Below are 20,000 nucleotides of genomic sequence, written 5' to 3'. Positions count from 1 at the left end.
TCCGACTGGCTCCGTCTCTCTGGTTCTGGTTCTGGTTCTGGATCCGTTGCGCTCTCTGCAGTGCCAGAGCAGCGAGGTCCGAGTGAGACGACGTGCTGTCAATCAGCCTCCGGCCCATGGCGAGTGGCCGGACCGGCAGCGCCAGCCTCAACCTCAGCCAGAAGCGGGACCGGCGTGGCTCGGACCGGCTCCCTCGCCATGTGACGGCGGTAGCTGCGGCCTGACGGAGCTGAGCGACCTCGACGCAGGGCAGCTTACTGACGGAGCGGAACACCACGGTGACGATGGAGGCCTGATGGAGGCGCTGCAGGAACAGACCCAGGCGACACTCCAACAGGCTGAAGCTCTTCTCGGACAGGAAGTCCGGACTGACCACGAAGACGAGGCGGCGGCTCCGCTGCATCGACAGCACGATGGCGTCTGATGGGTCTGACGGGACAAACAGGAAGCGTCAGAGACAACGGGCTGAAACAAGACAGCAAGAAACAGGAAGTAGAGTCTGTTCACTTCCTGTTTCCTGTGAAAACGCCCATATAGGGACGGCTAGCGCTGTGAGCTAGCATCAGATCCAGAGCGTCAGATTCAGGTACTGACCCAGATAACCCCGGGTCACGACCTCTCAGTAAACAGTGAACAGACTGTGTCTGTGTCTAATGCTCCGACATCTGCTTTACTGAAAACTCTGATTGTACAATATGTTTGTGTTGATTTGTTCTGTACACTGACATCCATTGCACGTCTGTCCGTCCTGGGAGAGGGATCCCTCCTCTGTGGCTCTTCCTGAGGTTTCTTCCACCTTTTTTCCCTGTTAAAGGTTTTTGTGGGCAAGTTTTTCCTCACTGGAACCGAGGGTCTAAGGACAGAGGGTGTCACTCCCTGTACAGATTGGAAAGCCTCAGAGGAAAATGGACTTTGTGAGTTTGGGCTGTACAAATAAAATCTGATTTTACAGGACTTGTCTCATTCATTGTCTGTAATGCAAAGTGCTGCTCATCAGTTTGAGGCGCTAACCATGGTTCAGTATCTTCGGTGTGTCTTTGAACGCCACATTAACTTTATCTCCAGGTTCATTTTAATCTGAACGTTTGTTCACGTGCTGCTACAGGTCGTCTCGTTTGTGTCAAAGCTGGAAAATTAAATAAAATACGATTCTAGGGATGCACCGAAAAGTTTCGGCTGAAAATGGCCCAAACTGCATTTCAGCTTTGGGTGAACAGTGTCGTGACGCAGTTGATGCAACGAAACAACGTGCGCGGTGACCACGGTTACTGATTCTTTTCTCAGTCACACACAATAAACCCACGATGCAGGATAAAGGAAAACACAGTCAGAAACACATCACACATCACACACTGCGTTCAATGACCGTCACAATGACTATGATGCGTTCATGAACATGGGAAAAATTCATCGGAAATATACTAAAACTAAATAGTATTTCTTTCAAGAACAAATGAACAGTGATTTAAACAACATGGGCTTTCTAACAGTATAAATGAAATAATAATTATACTAACTGGAAATTTTACTGGAATATTTGAAGGATATTAAATAAACATTTACTTTCTTTGAAAAAACATGTCTACAAATTTATTCTAGGCTATTTATGCAATAGTAAAGAAAAATAGTGAAAAATTTAACAACTGCATTTCATATTCGGTTTCAGTTTTGGTATTCGGCCAACCATTTAATTTTTATTCGGTTTCGGTTTCGGACGAAAATTTTCATTTCGGTGCATCCCTATACGATTCTAAAAAACTTAATGCAGTGAATTAAAAATGAAAATATATTTTAATGAATAAACTGTGGTGATGGACGTGATGGACACGTGATGGACACATGATAGACACGTGATGGACACGTGATAGACACATGATGGACACATGATGAACATGAACACGTGATGGACATGAACACGTGATGGACACATGATGCACACGTGATGCACACGTGATGGACACATGATGGACACGTGATGCACACGTGATGGACATGAACACGTGATGGACATGAACACGTGATGGACACATGATGGACACATGATGGACATGAACACGTGATGGACATGAACACGTGATGGACATGAACACGTGATGGACACGTGATGGACACGTGATGCACACGTGATGGACACGTGATGGACACGTGATGCACACATGATGGACATGAACACGTGATGGACATGAACACGTGATGGACACATGATGGACACGTGATGGACACGTGATGGACACGTGATGGTGGAGAAATGTATTTATTCACAGAAACATGAAATGTGATGATTCATAAAAAACTGATTCGTCTCTTTTATTGTTGAAATGTGACATAAAAACACAAAGTGAACATTAAACAAACGTTCAGGAAACGTCTCGTACGTCCACACTTTGTTTCCTCTCCGTGGTGCGTTTAAGGACGCCTCTACGCAGACGACACACAGCTTTATATCTGTGCTACATTCACGGTCGTCTTTTGCTGCGCTGACACTAACGATTCACTTCAGCCTTTCAGTGATAACACATGCTAACATGCTACTTAGCTGGGATGCTAAACATGCTAAGACATGCTAATGTTAGCATTTAATGACGAGTCAGCATTTTCTACTAAGCTAGCAAATGCTGGCATGGTTAAGCTAAAGTTAGCTCACTTGCTAACAACTGTTAGCATGAGTTAATATTAGCCTCAGGCTAAACTGCAGTTCATCTGAGGCCGTTAGCACGACCGTGAGGCACCAAGTTCACGTTAATTAACTTCCTTAACGAGTCTCGGTGGTTTGTCTTTGACAGGGGTCTCGGCCAATCAGCTTCTAGCTTCAAAATTGGCTAATGTTAGCTTAGGTTAGATAAAGTTAGGTAGTGCAAGCTAAAATTAGGCTAGGTAAAATTAGCCTTAAGGTTAGCCGGAGTTTTCTAAAGCTGGCTAGGAGCTAGGTCATTTTATGAACAATGATAACACATGCTAACATGCTACTTAGCTGGGATAGGCTAAGACATGCTAGTGTTAGCCTTTAATGGCTGCAATGAGTCAGCATTTTCTAGGTAGCTAGCACATGTTAGCATGGTTAAGCTAAAGTTAGCTCACTTGCTAAAGGTTTTTATTGACAGGTGTCTCGGCCAATCAGCTTCTACCTTCAAACAGGAAGAGGTCAAAACAAACAAACTGTTAAAACTGTAAAATACTGCAGTCAGACGTGAAGCTAACGCGATGCTACATGCACAGATACTGTGAGAAATGACTGATGGCTAACAGCTAACACTGAAGCTTAGCGCCACCTTCAGGACAAACTTTACATGTGTTTAGCTCCACTGCTGCTAACGCTAACTGCAATGTGTCAGCATTTTTTTAGTAAGCTAGCAAATGTCTGCAAGCTAAAGTTAGCTATGATTAGCTCGCCTGCTAACAACAAATGTTCGTCTGTACATTCGTGGTCCTCAGAGGATGAACCATGAACACTTTTATCACCGCGATGTCCTCAGTCACTGATAACGTGTCATGCTAACGCGTTAGCCTGTTTCCCGCTGACTTAGCATACGTTAGCAGAGGTGCTAGCGTTGCTAAGACTTTCAGTCTTTAAACTAAAATCAAGTAAAATATTTGTAAAGTACTGAAAGAAGGATTTGTAGTAGAATACTGAGTATCTGGTCCTGGTTCTGGTTCTGATCAGAAACATCATTTAGTTCATGAAAAGAGACCCAGAACCAGATACCAGGACCTGTGGACCTCCATGTGGCCCTGGATCCGGTCCGTACAGTCCTGAACCTGTAAAGTTCTGTTGGGGGGTCAGTGGACCCTGGCCTGGACTACGCTGCGTTCAGGACCTTCTGCGGGTCTTTGGTGGTGTCGGTGATGAGGCCCGTTTGGGAGTTGGCGCTGTTCTGACTCATCATCCTCATCAGGGCCACGTCCTTCCCGCCTCCGTCCCTGCTGACCCTCCTCACGGGCAGCTCCACCCTCAGCCTCTTCCAGAACCGGGACGTCAGATCTTTGGACTTGTCCCCCTGCCACCGGACCAGCGCCAGAGCCACCCGGGCCCGCCTCAGCTCCCTGACCCAGCCCTTCCTCCGGACCGGCTTGTACTGGATCAGGATGACCCGCAGGTGCCCGCCCAGCGCCATGCCGTCGATGCCGGCCTTCAGCTCCAGCAGAGCCTGCGAGCCCTGAGAGGCGTAGCCCGGACTGACCACCACCAGGAGGCGCCGGCTGCGAGCCACGAAGCTCAGAGTCTCATCGGTGATTGCTGACGTAGGAGATGATGGAGGAGAGAGGGTTAATGATGGAGGAGATGATGGAGGAGAGAGGGTTGATGATTGAGGAGATGATGGAGGAGATGATGGAGGAGAGAGGGTTAGTGATGGAGGAGATGATGGAGGAGAGAGGGTTAGTGATGGAGGACATGATGGAGGAGAGAGGGTTGATGATGGAGGAGATGATGGAGGAGATGATGGAGGAGAGAGGGTTAATGATTGAGGAGATGATGGAGGAGATGATGGAGGAGAGAGGGTTAATGATTGAGGACTGATTGAGAGATAGGAGGACGTTAGTGATGGAGGAGATGATGGGAGATGATGGAGGAGAGAGGGTTAGTGATGGAGGAGGTGATGGAGGACGAGAGGGTTAATAGAGGTAGGATGGAGGAGAGGGGTGATTGAGGAGGTGATGGAGGAGAGAGGGTTCGTGGAGTAGGGGTTGATGCTGGAGGCGATGATGACAGTGTTTTTGTAGTTTTTTGTAGTTCTGAGCAGCAGTTGACATTGAAGTTGAAGTATGCAGCAGAAGGTGGAGCAGGTGTAGTTTCTCACAGCAGTAACAGATTAGCAGTGTTAGTTTGAGCAGCATTTGTAGTAAAAGTACTAACAGAATACACAGAGTCCTGTAAAAGTATCAGAAGAAGTAAAACAAGACGGCAGCGATGACTCAGCCATTTATATCACAAGCTAACATGTTAGCCATGTTGTACTTCAGTATGAGTGTTACTACAACATCAGTACACACAGTACATGTAGTATGAGTACATGTAATACTGCAGTGTATGTACTGCATATATGAGTGCATTGGAATATGTACCCTGAGTATTATACATATATACTATGGTTGGGTGTAGTTACAGTGTGTAGTCAGTTGTCGTCCTCTGTAGTACAGTGGTGTATTCCCAGTGTGTAGTACCTGTAGTACAGTGTGTAGTACATGTGTAGTAAAGTGTGTAGTACTCTGTTGCAGTACAGTGTGTGAGTACAGTGATGTGTCCGTACTCTGTAGTACAGTGTGTATCCGTGAGTTACAGTGTGTGTAGTGTGTACCTATTAGTGTGTAGTACATGGTGTTCAGTGTGTTATACTCTGTAGTACCTAGTGTAGTACTGTACAGTGTGGTAGTTCGTACAGTTGTATACTCTGTAGTCAAGTTGTGTAGTACATGCTGTGTACCGTGGTGTAGTACAGTGTGTAGTACAGTGGTAGTACCGGTGTAACTGTATCTGTGTCTACTGTAGGACAGTGTGGTAGTACCGTGTGTAGTACATTGTGTACTCTTTAGTACAGTGTGTTACAGTTGGTAGTACAGTTTAGTACAGTGTGTAGTACAGTGTGTACTCGGTAGTACATGTGTAGTACAGTGTGTGTATCTGTAGTAATAGTACAGTTGTACTGGTAAGTACAGTGGTATTTTTACCGTGTGTAAGTACAGTTTTAGTACTCTGTAGTACAGTGGTAGTACAGTGTGTAGTACGTGTTGTAGTACAGTGTTGTAGTCTCTGTTAGTACAGTGTTGTAGTACAGTGTTTACAGTGTGTACTCTGTAGTACAGTGTTCAGTACAGTGGTAGTTGTAGAGTGTGTAGTACTCTGCGTAGTACAGTGTGTAGTTCACAGTGTGTACCTGTATACAGTGTGTAGTACAAGTGTTAGTACATGGTGTAGTACCGTCTCTGTATACAGTGTGTATACAGTGTGTAGTACAGTGTGTACTCTGTATACAGTGTGTAGTACAGTGTAGTATGTGTACTCGTGTATACAGTTGTAGTACAGTGTGTAGTACAGTGTGGTACTGTAGCTAGTATGTACTACTGTAGTACAGTGTGTAGTACTCGTGTGTAGTACAGTGTGTAGTACGTGCTGTAGTACAGTGTGTAGTACAGTGTGTAGTACAGTGTGAGTTATCTGTGTAGTACAGTGTTAGTAATGTTAGTACAAGTGTAGTACATGTGTGTACTCTGAGTACAGTGTGGTAGTACAGTGTGTAGTATAATTTTGTAGTACTCTGTATTACAGTGTGTAGTACATGTAGTAGTACGTGTGAGTACAGTGTGTAAGTACTCCTGTAGTACAGTGAGTTAGTACGTGTGTACTCTGTAGTACAGGTGTAGTACAGTGTTTAGTACAGTGTGTGTACTCTGTGAAGTACAGTGTGTAGTACAGTGGTGTAGTACTCTGTAGTACAGGGTGTAGACAGTGTGGTAGTACAGTGTGTAGGACGTGTAGACTCGTGTGTAGTAAAGTGTGTAGTACTCTGTAGTACAGTGTGTAAGTACAGTGTGGTAGTACAGGGTGAGTACTCTGTAGTACAGTGTGTAGTACAGTGGTAGTATACTCTGTAGTACAGTGGTGTAGTACAGTGTGTAGTACACAGTGTGTAGTACTCTGTATACAGTGTGTAGACAGTGTGTATACTCTGTAGTACAGTGTAGTACGTAGTGTAGTACGTGTGTACAGCGTAGTACAGTGGTGGTACTATGTAGTACAGTGTGTAGTACAGTGTGTGTCAGTACAGTGTGTAGGTCGCTTGTGTACAGTGTGTAGTACAGTGTTGAAGATAACCGTAGTTGTGTACTCTGTAGTACAGTGTTGTAGTACAGTGTGTACGTACAGTGTGTAGTACTGGTACCTTTAGTACAGTTGTAGTACAGGTGATGTAGTACAGTGTGGTAGTATAACTGCTGTAGTACAGTGTGTAGTTACATGTGTAGTACAGTGTGTAGTAGTACGTCTGTAGTACAGGTGTGTAAGTACAGTGTGTAGTACGTGTGTAGTACTCTGTAGTACAAGTGTGTAAAGTAGTACAGTGTGGTAGTATTGTATCAGTGTGTGTAGTACAGTGTGTCGCTCTGTAGTTACTCTGTAGTACAGGTGTAGTACTCGGTAGTACAGTTGTAGTACAGTGTGTAGTACGTGTGTACTCTGTAGTACATGTGTAGTACAGTGTGTAGTGTACAGTGTGTAGTACTCTGTAGTACAGTGTGTAGTACAGGGTGTAGTACAGTGTGTATCTGTAGTACAGTGTGGTGTACTGTGTGAGTAACAGTGTGTGTACATGCTGTAGTACAGTGTGTAGTACAGTGTGTAGTGTACAGTGTTAGTACTCTGTAGTAGCAGTTGTGTAGTACAGTGTAGTACAGTGTGTACTCTGTAGTACAGTGTGTAGTACAGTGTGTTAGTACAAGTGTGTAGTACTCTGTAGTACACAGTAGGGTGTAATGTTAACAGTGTGAGTACTCTGTAGTACAGTGTGTAGTACAGTGTGTGAGTACAGTTGTGTAGTACTCTGTAGTACAGTGTGTAGTACAGTGTGTAGTACTCAGTGTGTACATGTCTCAGTGGAGTAGCAGTGTGTAGTCCAGTGTGTAGTAGTTGTGGTACGCGTAGTACAGTGTGTAGTCAGGTGGTGATCAGTGGTGTACTGCTAGTACAGTGTACTCTGTAGTACAGTGTGGTAGACATTGTAGTACAGTGTGACTCTTAGTACAGTGTAGTACAGTGGTAGTACAGTTGTGTAGTACTTGTATACAGTGTGGTAGTCGTGTAAGTACAGTGTGTAGTACTCTGTAGTACAGTGTGCTGATACAGTGTGTAGTACAGTCGTGTAGTACAGTGTGTAGTACTATGTTACAGTGTGTAGTACTCGTATACGTGTGGTAGTACTCTGAGTACAGTGTGTAGTACAGTGTGTATACAGGGTGTAGTACATGGTGTAGTACAGTTGTAGTACAGTGTGTAGTACAGTGTGTTAGTACAGTTCGTCAGTACAGATTGTCTACAGTGTGTAGTACAGTTGTTGTAGTACCGTGTGTAGTACTCTGTAGTACAGTGTGTAGTACGTGTGGTAGTACAGTGTAGTACTCTGTAGTACAGTGTGTATACAAGTGTGTAGTAGTCGGTGTAGTACGTTGTTAGTACATTTGTAGTACAGTGTGTAGTACAGTGTGTAAAGTGTACATGGTTGTGTTGTACTCTGTAGTACAGTTCGATACAGTGTGTAGTACGTGTGTATCGTAGTACAGCAGTGTGTAGTACAGTGTGTCGAGGTTGTACTCTGTAAACAAGTGGTAGAAGTGTTGTAGTGACAGGTGTAGTACTGTTAGTAACAGGGTGTAGTACAGTTGTGTAGTACGTTGTGTAGTACAGTGTTGTACTTCTTGACATGTGTAGTACTCTTAAGTTACCGTGTGTAGACCGTGGTTTGTAGTACATGTGTGTAGTACAGTGGTGTAGTAACAGTGTGTACTCCTGTAGTCCAGTGTGTAGTACAGTGTGTAGTACAGTGTGTAGTACAGTGTGTAGTACAGTGTAGTACTCTGTAGTACAGTGTGTAGTACAGTGTGTAGTACAGTGTGTAGTACAGTGTAGTACTCTGTAGTACAGTGTGTAGTACAGTGTGTAGTACAGTGTGTAGTAGTGTGTAGTACTCTGTAGTACAGTGTGTAGTACAGTGTGTAGTACAGTGTGTAGTACTCTGTAGTACAGTGTAGTACAGTGTGTAGTACAGTGTGTAGTACTCTGTAGTACTCTGTAGTACAGTGTGTACTCTGTAGTACAGTGTGTAGTACAGTGTGTACTCACTCCCTCCTGGCAGACTGTCTCTGTCGAACAGACACACGCTGTATCCGAGCTCGTTCTCCAGAACGTCGCGGAGCGTCGACAGAACGAACTGCTCGTCCTCGCTGTTCCTCGCATACGAGATGTACACGTCGTACTCCTTATCATCTACACACACACACACACACACACACACAGGAAACGGGTCACACGGCAGGCGATGACTCATCAATCTGAACACTCCTCGCCTCTTTGCTCCTCTTAGAGCTAACACAAAGCTAACCAAGCTAACAGTTAGCGCTTCACTACTTAGCAATCAAGTAATGGCAGCTAATGTTAGCAGTTAGCTAACTTTGAGATAAACTGTGATAAGGTTCATAACGTTAGCTTGTAAAGCTACGTTAGCTTGTAAAGCTACGTTAGCTTGTAAAGCTAACGTAGCTTTACAAGCTACGTTAGCTTATGTTAGCTTTACAAGCTAATGTTAGCTTTACATCCAAGCTAACTAAGTTAACTAATGTTAGCAGTTAGCTACATTAGCTCTGCAACATTAGCTTATACTATCAGTTAGCTATGTTAGCCTTTTCCCATAACATTAACTTATGTTAGCAGTTAGCTACATTAGCATTAGCTCAGAGTTAGCTGTAGTGTCTCAGTGCGTAAAGTCTGTAAATCAGCTAGTTAGCAGTTAGCCTCTTTAGCGTGTGGTTAGCTGAGGCTAGTGTGAATGCAGGGCGGTGTAGCGATGGCGTTTGAAACTTTTCATGGTCACGCTGTGTTTTTTTTTTTGGCCTCGTAAACGTCAGCTGGCTCGGAGTCAGCTGATCTGTTTCATCTGGATGTTTAATAATCTAAATGCTGCGAGCATAAAACCTGAGGCGTCCTAAACACCTGCTGACACCTGAACGCATCATAATGTCTGAGGGGCGTTTGTTTTACTCACCTGTGTGGCGCTCGTCGGTGCCGAACCACGAGCGGTAGAGCAGCAGCAGCTCGAGCCAGAACACGTGATAGACCACGAAGAGGAGCAGCATGAGGACCAGGGTCACCCCGAGACCACAACCCAGCTCCACCGAGGGCAGCGACACTGACGAACAAACACACCCGAGGGTTAGAGGACAGGAAGCACAAGCTCCGCACAGTGTGAGGTGCGTTTGTTTCGCTCACCCTCCTCCTGCAGCTGAGCTCGGCGGGTGGCGAAGCCTCTCTCGTTCTTCACGGAGCAGTTAAACTCCCGCTTCAGGTCTTCGGACTGGAAGTCCTTGATCACGAGCTCGCTCTCCTCCGTCCGGTCCCCGTAGTCATACTTCACATGTCTGTCACGGATTTCAAAATAAAAGCACAGTCAGTGAATCCAAAACAGGAGCTGAAAGAGGCTAAAAGGTGACGCTCAGCTTCCACCTGTTGTGGCTGGAGAATCGCTGATGCTCAGGTTGTTTGTCCAGCGTCTTCCCGTCCACCGTCCACCAGATGTCCCGCGCCGAGTCCAGATGAGGGAACAGACCTTTACAGACCAGACGCACCTCGGTGCCTGCAGGAGAACCAGAACCAGAACCAGAACTCAGGATGGACGACCAAGACAAACAACAAAAACAAGTCATGGAGACACGGTGAGTGTCCAAACTTTGGACCAGAACCATCTGACCATACGTCTCTTTGTAGACATGTTGTCTCTTGTTAACAGTCAGTTCAAACACAGTGTCTTTGGACCGGGCCGGTGCCGCTCTGTGATTCGTTGGACTGTCACATTCTCACGTGTGTACACGTGATGGACACGTTGACGGCGTGTGTCGGTACACACCGTTAGTGTTAGTGGTTCTGTTTTATGGGTGGGGCTGCTCTGGCTCTGGTTCTGATGATTAACTGTGCGGACGCTGCAGCTGCTGCGAGCGTGCTCAGTAAGTCATTCAAAGGAAGCTGTTGGCAGAGGAAGAGTTTCCTCTACATCACTGCCAAACAGCTTTATGTGGCCACGATGAAGCCCAACAAGAAGGCAGTGCAGGCCCAGAACCAGCTGGTCCAGAACCAGTTCATCAAAACAGCATTTGGACCCATTACTGACATCAAGGTCACATTATGAACCCCCACAGAACCATGAGGGAACGTTCAGCTAACGCTGTGTTTGACTGATGAGGTGTACAGTAATCAATATTCATGAATATTCATGATGAATATTCATGAATATTCATGATGAATATTCATGATGAATTAATAATCAGTGATCGTGAACATCACGTACCCTGTTTGACCGTGTAGATCTGCTCTTCAGCCGGATGAAAGATGGTCGGTAATTTGTTCACAGACTTCGAGTCTAAGGACAAAAAACAGAAGTCACTGTGTGTACTGCATCGCTGTGTGTACTGCATCGCTGTGTGTACTGCATCGCTGTGTGTACTATCTCTGTGTGTGTACTCTGTGTGTACTATCTCTGTGTGTACTATCTCTGTGTGTACTATCTCTGTGCTGTCAGCAGTAGTTGCTCACACACGGCCGTGACGTTGATGCTTCTGGTGAAGTTGAGTTGCCGTCCTCTCTTCATGAAGCGGACCGTGCAGTAATACAAGCCCTGATAAGAGTCCTGCATGATGTGGACCTGAAGACGGGAACCACGCTGCTGACGGTCCCCGCTCCAGAACGGGTACACGTCACACAGCTGAGACAGACAGACAGACAGACAGGGAGACAGACAGACAGAGAGGCAGACAGACAGACAGACAGACAGACAGAGAGACAGGTTAGCTAATGTAACGTAGCGTCTCAGGAGCTTTTTCATGAGCAGAGCGATGTCGTGCCAGAACAGGAGCTGACAGAAGCTTTTTGGTCTCACGTGTTGCCAGGTGACAGTCGGCTCGCTGTCGGCCATCTTGGCGGCGTCCTGGTAGTCCGGGCAGTCGAGGCCCCGCCCCTCCTGCAGCCCGATGTTCAGGTGGGTCGGCACCACGGCGACCGGAGGCTCGCAGTCGGAGCCGCGGGCGACCTCGTCGGGCCGCAGAACCCTGAGACGCATGGACATCTTACTGCAGGAGGACCGGTTCCTGTAAGACACACAGACCTGTCGTCACGGCAACGCAACCGGAGCTCTCTGATTGGTTAAGAAACAAAAAAAGTAGAACAAGAACAGATGTGTGTGTGTATGTGTGTGCGTGTATGTGTATATGTGTATGTGTATGTGTGTATGTGTGTGTGTGTGTGTGTATGTGTGTGTGTGTGTATGTGTTTGTGTATGTGTGTGTGTGTATGTGTGTGTATGTGTTTGTATGTATGTGTGTATGTGTATGTGTTTGTGTGTATGTGTGTGTGTGTGTGTATGTGTATGTGTTTGCGTGTATGTGTATGTGTTTGTGTGTATGTGTATGTGTATGTGTTTGTGTGTATGTGTATGTGTTTGTGTGTATGTGTATGTGTTTGTGTGTATGTGTGTGTGTATGTGTATGTGTTTGTGTGTATGTGTGTGTATGTGTGTGTGTGTGTGTGTGTGTGTGTGTGTGTGTGTGTGTGTGTGTGTGTGTGTGTATGTGTGTGTGTGTGTATGTGTTTGTGTATGTGTGTGTGTGTATGTGTGTGTATGTGTTTGTATGTATGTGTGTATGTGTATGTGTTTGCGTGTATGTGTATGTGTTTGTGTGTATGTGTATGTGTTTGTGTGTATGTGTGTGTGTATGTGTATGTGTTTGTGTGTATGTGTGTGTATGTGTGTGTGTGTGTGTGTGTGTGTGTGTGTATGTGTTTGTGTATGTGTGTGTGTGTATGTGTGTGTATGTGTTTGTGTGTATGTATGTGAATGTGTATGTGTGTGTATATGTGTGTATGTATGTGTGTGAATGTGTATGTGTGTATGTGTGTGTGTGTGTGTGTGTGTGTGTTTCTTATCAAAGCAAACAGGAAGTGACACGCGACCACACAGGAAATTAAAGCAGGTCGTTCTGTGGAAACTTTTAAAATGGAAAATTCATGAATTCAGAAAACTGAAGCTCGAGGGATTAAAGCTGGACCTGGTTCTGCTGACCCGGGTCTCTCTGCAGATGAACTGATCCTGTTTGTGGAGCGTCACGTGGCGTCTGGACCGAGGCCAGCTGACGTCTTTAATCCTCAGAGACACTTTAGCTGATTAATGTCGAGGAGGATCGAAGCTGGGCTGATCTGAGCGGGCTGCAGGTCCAGAACCGTCTTATCACACTGTCTTTGTGTTCTGGACCCGTCAGTCCTGATCCATATCTCTGCACGTTCAGTGCTGTCAGTGTTGGTACCCGGGCTCAGGTTCTTACCGTAGCATACAGATGTAGAGTCCGGTGTCGGCGCCGGTGGCCGGTTGCAGCCACAGCCTCTCTCTGTCTTTGCTGATCCGCGAGCTGCACGAGAGAATCACGTTAACCAACCCAACCTCAACAGAACCGGGTTTACCTGTCATCAGCTATAGAGACTAATGGACAACCCGTCCTACCTGTACTTTATCGGCTGCTCCAGGTCGTGACCGTCCGGCAGGTGGTACCAGAACAGGTTGTGCCCGGCGCTCTGGCTGGAGGTGTAGTTGTAGACGGAGGGATGAGAGAAAAGAGGACAGGACAGCCAACCGACCTCCCCCTCCAGAACCGACCCCTCTCTGGACTCGCCCCAGTCATAACAGGTGAGGTCTGCAGGAGGGAGGGGTCAAAGGTTAGTCCAACAGCTGCGGTCCTGGACGTTCATCTGTCCGGTTCTGTTCGAGTTTGGATCGAATAAACCAGAACGGAACACGTTCAAGAGCTACGGCGTCATACGCCGTCTAAAGGAGACGTTTGGATTCATTCCCAGGGGGGTCCAGACGGGTCATGTCATCCAGGCAGGTTCTGGGTCTGTGCCGGGCCTCTGGATCAGTGCCTGAAACAGCTAAGCTGAAGGAGCAGCTGTGAGTTCTGCAGTGTTTGATCCGAGGTGGGATGTTTAACGAGACCAGAACCGCTTCACTGAAGTCTTTAAAGTCCAGAAGCATCACTTCCTGTCCATAAAGTCTGAAAGCAAAGCGTCTCCTCTGGGGAGCACGAACATTCAGAACCCGTCCTTAAAGAGCCGACGCACAAACCAAGAATATTTATGACAAAATACAACGTTACAGAAAGCTGCTGTTAGCTCATGTTAGCTCAGTCTGTTAGCTGCTGTTAGCTCAGTCTGTTAGCTGCTGTTAGCTCATGTTAGCTCAGTCTGTTAGCTGCTGTTAGCTCAGTCTGTTAGCTGCTGTTAGCTCATGTTAGCTCAGTCTGTTAGCTGCTGTTAGCTCATGTTAGCTCAGTCTGTTAGCTGCTGTTAGCTCATGTTAGCTCAGTCTGTTAGCTGCTGTTAGCTCAGTCTGTTAGCTGCTGTTAGCTCATGTTAGCTCAGTCTGTTAGCTCATGTTAGCTCAGTCTGTTAGCTCATGTTAGCTCAGTCTGTTAGCTGCTGTTAGCTCATGTTAGCTCATCCACCTGTTGCAGTGCCGTTATAGATTATGTTCTGGTTCGCGTTTCGTGGACAGGTTTGCTGGTTCTGGTTCTGGTTCTGAGGTCAAATGAGGAAAAACTTGTTTTTTATGACTTCATATTAAAAATGATGGAGTTGAACTGAATGAGGGGGCGATCTATCTCTCCTCTCTCTTTGGCTCTGGGTTCTGGACTGGTGTTCTGGTTCGGTCCAGGCGCAGAGTTTTTTATGGGAACACAACAGAGTTTAGTTGATGTCGTCGTTAAAGAAAGTCGTTACACTCACATCCTTCATTAGATCAAAGCGCTGGGGCATCGGCTGCATTCCAACACTGGATCTCAGGCTCGCTGAGCTTTCACACACACACACACACACACACACACACACACACACACACACACACACACACACAGATGTTCCTACCTCGACCTCAATCATGCAACTTCCTCAGCACTGATTATTTTGTCCAGCTGGGAAATGATTTAAGAAAACAACAAGCTGCTGGTTAGCTCTGTTAGCCTGTTGCTAAGGGGACATGTTCTCATGGCTACAAAGTTTTGACTGAGACCACTCAGTGTACACGTGCTGTCAGAGCTAACAGGCTAACCATGGAGTAACTGAGCTAACCATGGACTAACAGCTAACCATGGAGCATGAGCACTGAGCTAACGGAGCTAAAGTACCATGACGCTAACAGAGCTAACCATGAGCTAACAGCGCTAACCATGGAGCTACAGCTAATCATGGAACGACTAACATGGCTACTGACTAACATGAGCTAACAAGAGCTAACCATGGACGAACATAGCTAACCATGGCGCAGCAAATGGAGCTAACACAGCGCTAAACATGGAGCTAATTGAGCTAACCATGGAGCTAACATGGAGCTAACCACTGGAGCGTAACAGCGATAACCATAAGCTAACCTGAGCTAATCATGGAGCACTGAGCTAACTGGAGCTAACAGAGCAATGAAGCTAACCTGAGGCTACTCCATGGAGCGAACAAGAGCTAAAACCATAGGAGCTAACCATAGCTAACAGGAGCATAGCAGTCGCTAACCATGGAGCTCACCACAGAGCTAACCAGGGGGGAAAAAAAGCGCCTAAGAGCGCTAACCATGGAGCTAACAGAGCTAACCATGGAGCTAACAGCGCTAACCATGGAGCTAACAGAGCTAACCACAGAGCTAACAGAGCTAACCATGGAGCTAACAGCGCTAACCATGGAGCTAACCATGGAGCTAACAGCGCTATCTGAAGTTCATTCATGTTTGTCAAAGTTTCTGTGTGCTAACGTTAGCTAAGCTAACAGCTCTGTTGTTTGGAGTTTTCTTCTTTAATAAATCAGACGACGTTCAGATCTGATTATTATCCTTCATTGTTGGACCTTACTGGAAACATCAAAGCCTTTTATTAATCCAAACATTTCTCATCAGTATTTATCTCCATGTTGGATGAATTCACATTAACGTGTGAGACGCTCCGTCCATCATTGGTGACCTCCTCAGCTGACTAACACCCAATCAGAGAGCTCCAGGCTCTGTTGCTATGCAGCTTAGGATCAATGGCCTCTGAGTGGTGGCGTCTGCTGAGGCTCATGGGTAGTGTAGTATTCATAACATGTAAACATGTGCTGTCACGTGGGCGTGTTGACAAACTGCAGATTCTCACATTTAAACTTTGACTGGACGATAAACGAACCATTCGTCATCACAATTAGCAAAGACTCATTTCCTGCCAGTTGATTTAATTGATGAACATTTTCAGGATTGACTTCAATCAATCAATCAAATCAGAGACACGCGGCCTCATTTATAATGTATGAGTTAATTAGATGGAGGATAAAGACGATGACGGGTCAATACGTGATGATAAAAGTGATGACTAATGTCTTCTTTACAGTCTTTACACCGCAGACTGTCCGAGACAGAGCGAAGACCACAAAGATGATTTCATGAAGTTCAACAGAGATCAAGAATAAAACATACAGAAGAAGTCATGAACTCTTCCTGGAACATTTTTAAACAGACGTCCCAAAAATTTAATTCAACAAAGGAACATGTCAAATCTGGTGTCAGGATCTTTATGGATCGCTGAGACTGCTTCAATGTCCAGAGAACTCGAGAAATACCCAGAAAACAAGAAGCACCTTTACAAACCCTTTAAACCACCAAAGGACCTGCAGAAGAACTCCAAGGATGACTGAAACTCTGGAAAGTGTCCAGAGACATCAGGCTCTCCTTCAGTGTTTCTACCCTGAAGATAAAGATGCCTGAAGTCAAAGGACACCAAGGACCTCCAGATAACTGGACCCCTTCAGAAGCAGAACAGGAACGTGTACAATGAGATTAAAAGCCAATAACACTAACCCGACTGAACGAACCATCTCGTTAGCTTCAGAAGCAGCTGCTCACGTTAACGGAATTAAAGCAGACATAATCACAACGTTAAGATAACGACGCGGACGCTCTCTACAAACAGAGAATTACAAATTTAATTATGAACTGATCCAAGTTACGCCGTGAAATGTATCTGCAGAGCAGCTGTGTGTGTGTGTGTGTGTGTGTGTGTTACAGTGTGTGTGTGTGTGTGTGTGTGTTACAGTGTGTGTGTGTGTGTGTGTGTGTGTGTGTGTTACAGTGTGTGTGTGTGTGTGTGTGTGTGTGTGTGTGTGTGTGTTACAGTGTGTGTGTGTTGGTAATTGACCTGTCAGGTTTTCCAGCTCAGAGTATTTGTCTTTCTATTAAAACCTTCTTTAACCTCCTCCTCCTCCTCCTCCTCCTCCATCATCCATCTACTCTAATACCTCCATCGATGCACCCACCATCCATCCTCCACCATCCTCCACCTCTGTCAGTATCCATCCGTCTGTAACGAGCTGCTGGAAGATTTAAACAGTCTGAACAGACTGAAACACAAATATTCACAGGTAAAACGAAAAAACTCTGAGTCTTTCTACAAAAGATGATTCAAGAACTGGAAATACTTCAAGACCTCCAAACCTCAGACATCTCAGAGAAACTCCTCAGACTGGATCCTTGGTAATTCCTCCAAAATTCCAAGAATCTCTTGCTTCCAGTACCTCAAAAACGCAAAGAACGGTCCTCAAAGACCATTGGCACCACATCAGGAACCTCAAGACAAACAATAAGCTTGATACCACCTTAAGATCTTTAGAGATGTCAGGAACTCCAAGGATCCCTGGAACACCTTCAACTACCCACTTAAACCAAACATAACCCAAAATGCAACTTTAGAACCGGCCAAAAGACGACCTGAATCGGACACTGAGTCGAGTTTGAAAGACAATTTCAGAGCTCCTTCGCTGATTTGAAGAAGTCCAACGTCCTTCAAGGAACCTTGGATCTTGGATCTAGGCTAAGAACTCCTTGAGAAACTTTGTAAACTCCCCAGTTACCAAAAGTGTCCCCAAGAAGTACGTTCAGATCTCCCTTTATACCACTGGAACCATCTGAAATTACCACCGAAGGACCACTGGACTACCCAAAATGAAGAAGCCGTAAACATCTCGTCTTTTTTAGTGTTTGGTTGGAGGACTGGGTGGAGCAGAGGTGACGGAGCTGTCTGCTGGACCCAAAGTTACATTTCTAATGAAACTTGAGTCTCTTAAGTCTTTAACTTCCTCTTCTTTGAGTCAGAGTTAAACTAACTTAAAGTTTTTATTCTTCATGAAACTGAAAACACATTTTCACTTCCTGTAGAAACACAAACTTGTTGCTGACGGCAGCTCGAGCTGAATGAGCATGACTCTGACCCTTCAACTGGGCGGGCCAGACCAGAACCAAGGGTGGTCCAGGTGGGTTACCTGCTAACCACTAGCATTAACAACAAGTACAACAAGTACAGAAAGTACAACAAGTACAGGAAGTACAGGAAGTACAACAAGTACAGGAAGTACAAGAAGTACAACAAGTACAGGAAGTACAACAAGTACAAGAAGTACAAGAAGTACAGAAAGTACAGAAAGTACAACAAGTACAACAAGTACAACAAGTACAGGAAGTACAAGTCTTAGCAGTCTTATCAAAGCTGCTCAGACTCGGTTGGAGGTTCAACCAGAACCTGCTCTGATACCCGCTCAGGTCCAAACCTCGTCAAAGCTGTGGGGATTAATCTTGACTCCGGAACATTAAACATGTTTGTTGGTGGAAGAACTTTTATCCACCCTCCACCACATCATCCACCACATCATCCACCACATCATCCACCACATCATCCACCCTCCATCACATCATCCACCCTCCACCACATCATCCACCACATCATCTACCACATCATCCACTCTCCACCACATCATCCACCACATCATCCACTCTCATCCTCAGACCGACCTCCCACTGTCCTCCATCACCTCCTCCCCCTAAGAAAGAGTAACTAATGACCTCCTCTCCTCCCTCTCGTCTCCTCCCCTCCCCTCCTCCTCCTCCCCTCTCCTTTTTCTGCTGCAGCTCATCAGCGTTTTTTTTATATTGTGTATGTGAATGAAGAAATGCTGATGATGTCATATTTCATGCTGATGATGTCATATTTCATGCTGATGATGTCATATTTCATGCTGATGATGTCATACTTGCTGAGCGTTATGTGACCTCAGAGGACAGTTGATGAAGGACAGAGGACACATCAGAGCTGCTGTCACTCAGCTGGTTAACCGGGCTGAACCGCTGTCACTCTAACGAGCTCTAACGAGCTCCAATCACAAACCTACCTGACAGCTCGCTGGACTGACCGACAGACGGCGAGATCCGGACTGCCACGACCAACAGGACGAGGACGGAGGATGACCTGTGGACAATAGAGACGTTAATGTTCCTGTGAAACGTCAAAACAACCGACGGTAAAGAGGGTAAAGAGGGTAAAGAGAGGGTAAAAGAGGTAAAAGACGGTCAGACGTAAAGGGTAAAGACGGTAAAGAGGGTAAAGACGGTAAAAGAGGGTAAAGACGGTAAAGAGGGAAAGAACGGTAAAGAGGGTAAAGACGGTAAAGAGGTAAAGAGCGGTAAAGAGGGTAAAGACGGTAAGAGTAAGATGGGGTAAAAGACGGTAAAGACGGTAAAGACGGTAAAGAGGGAAGTAAAGAAGGGGTAAAGACGGTTAAAGAGGGGAAAGACGGTAAAGAGAGGTAAAGACGGTACAAAGGTAAGCGGTAAAGTAACGGTAAAGAGGGTAAAGACGGTAAAGAAGGGTAAAAGAAGGGTAAAGACTGGAAAAAAGGGTAAAGAACGTAAAAAAGGGGAAGACGGTAAGAAGGTAAAGGTAAAGAGGGTAAGGGGTAAAGAAGGTAAAGAGGTGGGTTAAAAGACGGGAAAATGAGAGGTAAAGACGGTACAAATGGGTAAGAACAAGTGTTAAAGAAGGTAAAGACGGGTAAAAGGGTAAAGAGGGAAAGACTGTAAAGAAGGTAAGACGTAAAAAGGTAAAGACGGTAAAGAGGTAAAGAAGGTAAAGAGGGTAAAGAAGGTAAAGAGGGTAAGAGGGTAAGACGGTAAAGACGGTAAAGAAGAAAGGTAAAGAAAGGTAAAGTACGGTAAAGAGGGTAAAGAGGGTAAAAGAGGGTAAAGAAGACGGTAAAAAAGGGGTAAAGAAAGACGGTAAAGAGGTAAAAGACGGTAAAAAGGTAAACGAGGGGTAAAGGACGGTAAAAGGGTAAAGCGGTAAAAGAAGGTAAAGACGTAAAAAAGGGTAAGACGGTAAAGAAAGGTAAAGAAGGTAAAGAGGGAAAGAAGTAAAGAGGGTAAAGG

General features: G+C 45.6%; 1 protein-coding gene across 3 annotated transcripts in view; it reads right to left on the bottom strand.

Moving 5' to 3' along the window:
- Nucleotides 1-20,000, bottom strand: part of il1rap (interleukin 1 receptor accessory protein) — a 25,057-nt gene that overhangs the window by 765 nt on the left and 4,292 nt on the right. Inside the window, exons 3-13 of one of the 3 annotated variants that reach the window (XM_027280336.1) lie at nt 18,968-19,035; nt 13,245-13,434; nt 13,069-13,152; nt 11,631-11,838; nt 11,288-11,456; nt 11,043-11,114; nt 10,205-10,334; nt 9,971-10,119; nt 9,747-9,890; nt 8,828-8,971; nt 1-429 (exon numbers count right to left, since the gene is read on the bottom strand). The exon at nt 1-429 is cut by the window's left edge and continues 765 nt beyond it. In XM_027280336.1, coding sequence (XP_027136137.1) covers nt 1-429; nt 8,828-8,971; nt 9,747-9,890; nt 9,971-10,119; nt 10,205-10,334; nt 11,043-11,114; nt 11,288-11,456; nt 11,631-11,838; nt 13,069-13,152; nt 13,245-13,434; nt 18,968-19,035 — 1,787 coding nt within the window. Of the gene's footprint in view, nt 430-2,238; nt 4,235-8,827; nt 8,972-9,746; nt 9,891-9,970; nt 10,120-10,204; nt 10,335-11,042; nt 11,115-11,287; nt 11,457-11,630; nt 11,839-13,068; nt 13,153-13,244; nt 13,435-18,967; nt 19,036-20,000 lie in introns of those variants that run through there. The other 2 variants (XM_027280338.1, XM_027280337.1) reach the window with 2 other exon arrangements.

Source organism: Larimichthys crocea, chromosome VII, assembly GCF_000972845.2.
Source record: "Larimichthys crocea isolate SSNF chromosome VII, L_crocea_2.0, whole genome shotgun sequence".
NCBI classification, from domain to species: Eukaryota; Metazoa; Chordata; class Actinopteri; family Sciaenidae; genus Larimichthys; species Larimichthys crocea.
This window is presented reverse-complemented; position numbering and strand designations above follow the sequence as displayed.